This window comes from Chrysochloris asiatica, unplaced genomic scaffold, assembly GCF_000296735.1.
Source record: "Chrysochloris asiatica unplaced genomic scaffold, ChrAsi1.0 scaffold00058, whole genome shotgun sequence".
Lineage (NCBI taxonomy): Eukaryota > Metazoa > Chordata > Mammalia > Afrosoricida > Chrysochloridae > Chrysochloris > Chrysochloris asiatica.
Window position 1 is genome coordinate 18,546,154 of NW_006408576.1, and position 1,698 is coordinate 18,547,851.

The window sequence follows — 1,698 nt, forward strand, 5'->3', positions numbered from 1 at the left end:
AATGGGTAAAGGTGAAAAAGGATTTAAAAGGTCTGAAGAGAGTCAAGCTGTTTCAGCTACCTGGCTTAGGCTTTCAAGAGGAAGGAGGACCTCTAGTTTAATGGATTACACCTGGGGACGATTTGAGGAGGCTGTCGCTATTATTCCTTGAACAATACTCCGGAATTCACCAATCTACTTTGAGTGAATTCCCTGGGCGGGTTGTCTCCAGAGTCTCTTTGCGGAATCCCAGCAAACTACTTGCCTTTGGAACTTTTACAGCCTCGGCTTTAGAAGAGGTTTTTGTTTTAATATTTGTCCATGAGTATCCAGGGCTCATGTATTAAGTTAATATCAATCATAACTGAATAATTTTATAAAGAACAGTTTGGACATGCTTGCCAGGTGGCCAGAGTTTGTTCCTCAGAGAGATTTGTTCCTAGGACCCTACGCACTGCCAACACAGTGGAGATATTAAGAGAGGCACATAAGAAACCATTTTCTCAGAAGCTACAATTACTGGAGTTAGAAGCATAGAATGAATAATAAGACCAACAAAAATTATACAGAGGTAGCCCACCAGTGAGTTCACAAAAAGCAATGAACCTGGGACGTCAGGAGGACACTTCCTTGGCTCTCAGGGTCCATGTGAACCTGGCACATCAGGAGGTCACTTCCTTGGCCCTCAGGGTCCCTGGCTAGCAATCCTGAGTTGGGGCCATCGTGTAGGATTTTCGTCCATGACACAGGGCCTCAACATCTCAGTGCTTTGCGGTCCCCAACAAAAATAAACTTTTATTACCTTATAAACAAAAATTATTTTAAACGAGAAACTATACTCTCATTTAAAATATATTTGAGTAATATAATAAGCGCTGGACTGTGAACTACAACATTAGCAATTTAAGCCCATCAGCCACTGCGCAGGAGAAAGATGAGGCTTTTTGCTTCTGCAAAGATTTAAAGCCTCGAAAATCCTATACAGGATCGCTGTGAGTTGGAACTGACCCAAAGGCACTTAACAACAGTGAGTTCAGTGATACTAATATTTTTTCTAGCTGTGTTATGGTTGACTGTTGGTGCCTGTTGCTTATGGAGTCTTTTCTTCCCTTTGCAGGTTTTCATCTCTGTGAACTGCTTAAGCACAGATTTCTCATCTCAGAAAGGTGTGAAAGGATTGCCTCTTAACATTCAAATTGACACATACAGTTATAACAACCGGAGTAATAAACCTGTACATCGTGCCTATTGTCAGATAAAAGTCTTCTGTGACAAGGTAAGATTGGAGAGGGATGCTTAGAATAAAGAGAGCTTGAAATACACTCTTTCTCACAGGAAAAAAGACAAGGATCTTTCTAAAATGTTCAATATGAATGTATTGCTGCTGGTATAAAATCCTACCCCCACTACCACCAAATTGACTCCAACTCTGACCCACCCTGTAGGACAGAGTAGAACTGCTTCCTCCTTTTGATTTCTGAGACTGTAAATATTTATGAGAGCAGAGACAGCCTCATCTTTCTCACCACAGAGTGACGGGTGGGTTTGAACTGCTGACCTTTTCTGGTAGTAGCCCAATGCCTAACCCGTAGCACCACCAGGGTTTCTACTGATATAAAGTTGTTGTTGTTGTTGTTAAGTGCCATCGAGTCGGGTCCGACCCATAGCGACCCTGTACAGGGTTTCCGAGGGTGTAAATCTTTACGGGAGTAGAAAGCC

The 1,698-nt window shown here is 42.3% G+C and overlaps 1 protein-coding gene across 1 annotated transcript in view; it reads left to right on the top strand.

Annotated features, from left to right (window-relative positions):
• Positions 1 to 1,698, top strand: part of GRHL1 (grainyhead-like 1 (Drosophila)) — an 89,139-nt gene that overhangs the window by 47,141 nt on the left and 40,300 nt on the right. Inside the window, exon 9 of the mRNA XM_006863989.1 lies at positions 1,097 to 1,255. Within this exon, the coding sequence (XP_006864051.1) occupies positions 1,097 to 1,255 (159 nt within the window). The remainder of the gene's footprint in view (positions 1 to 1,096; positions 1,256 to 1,698) is intronic.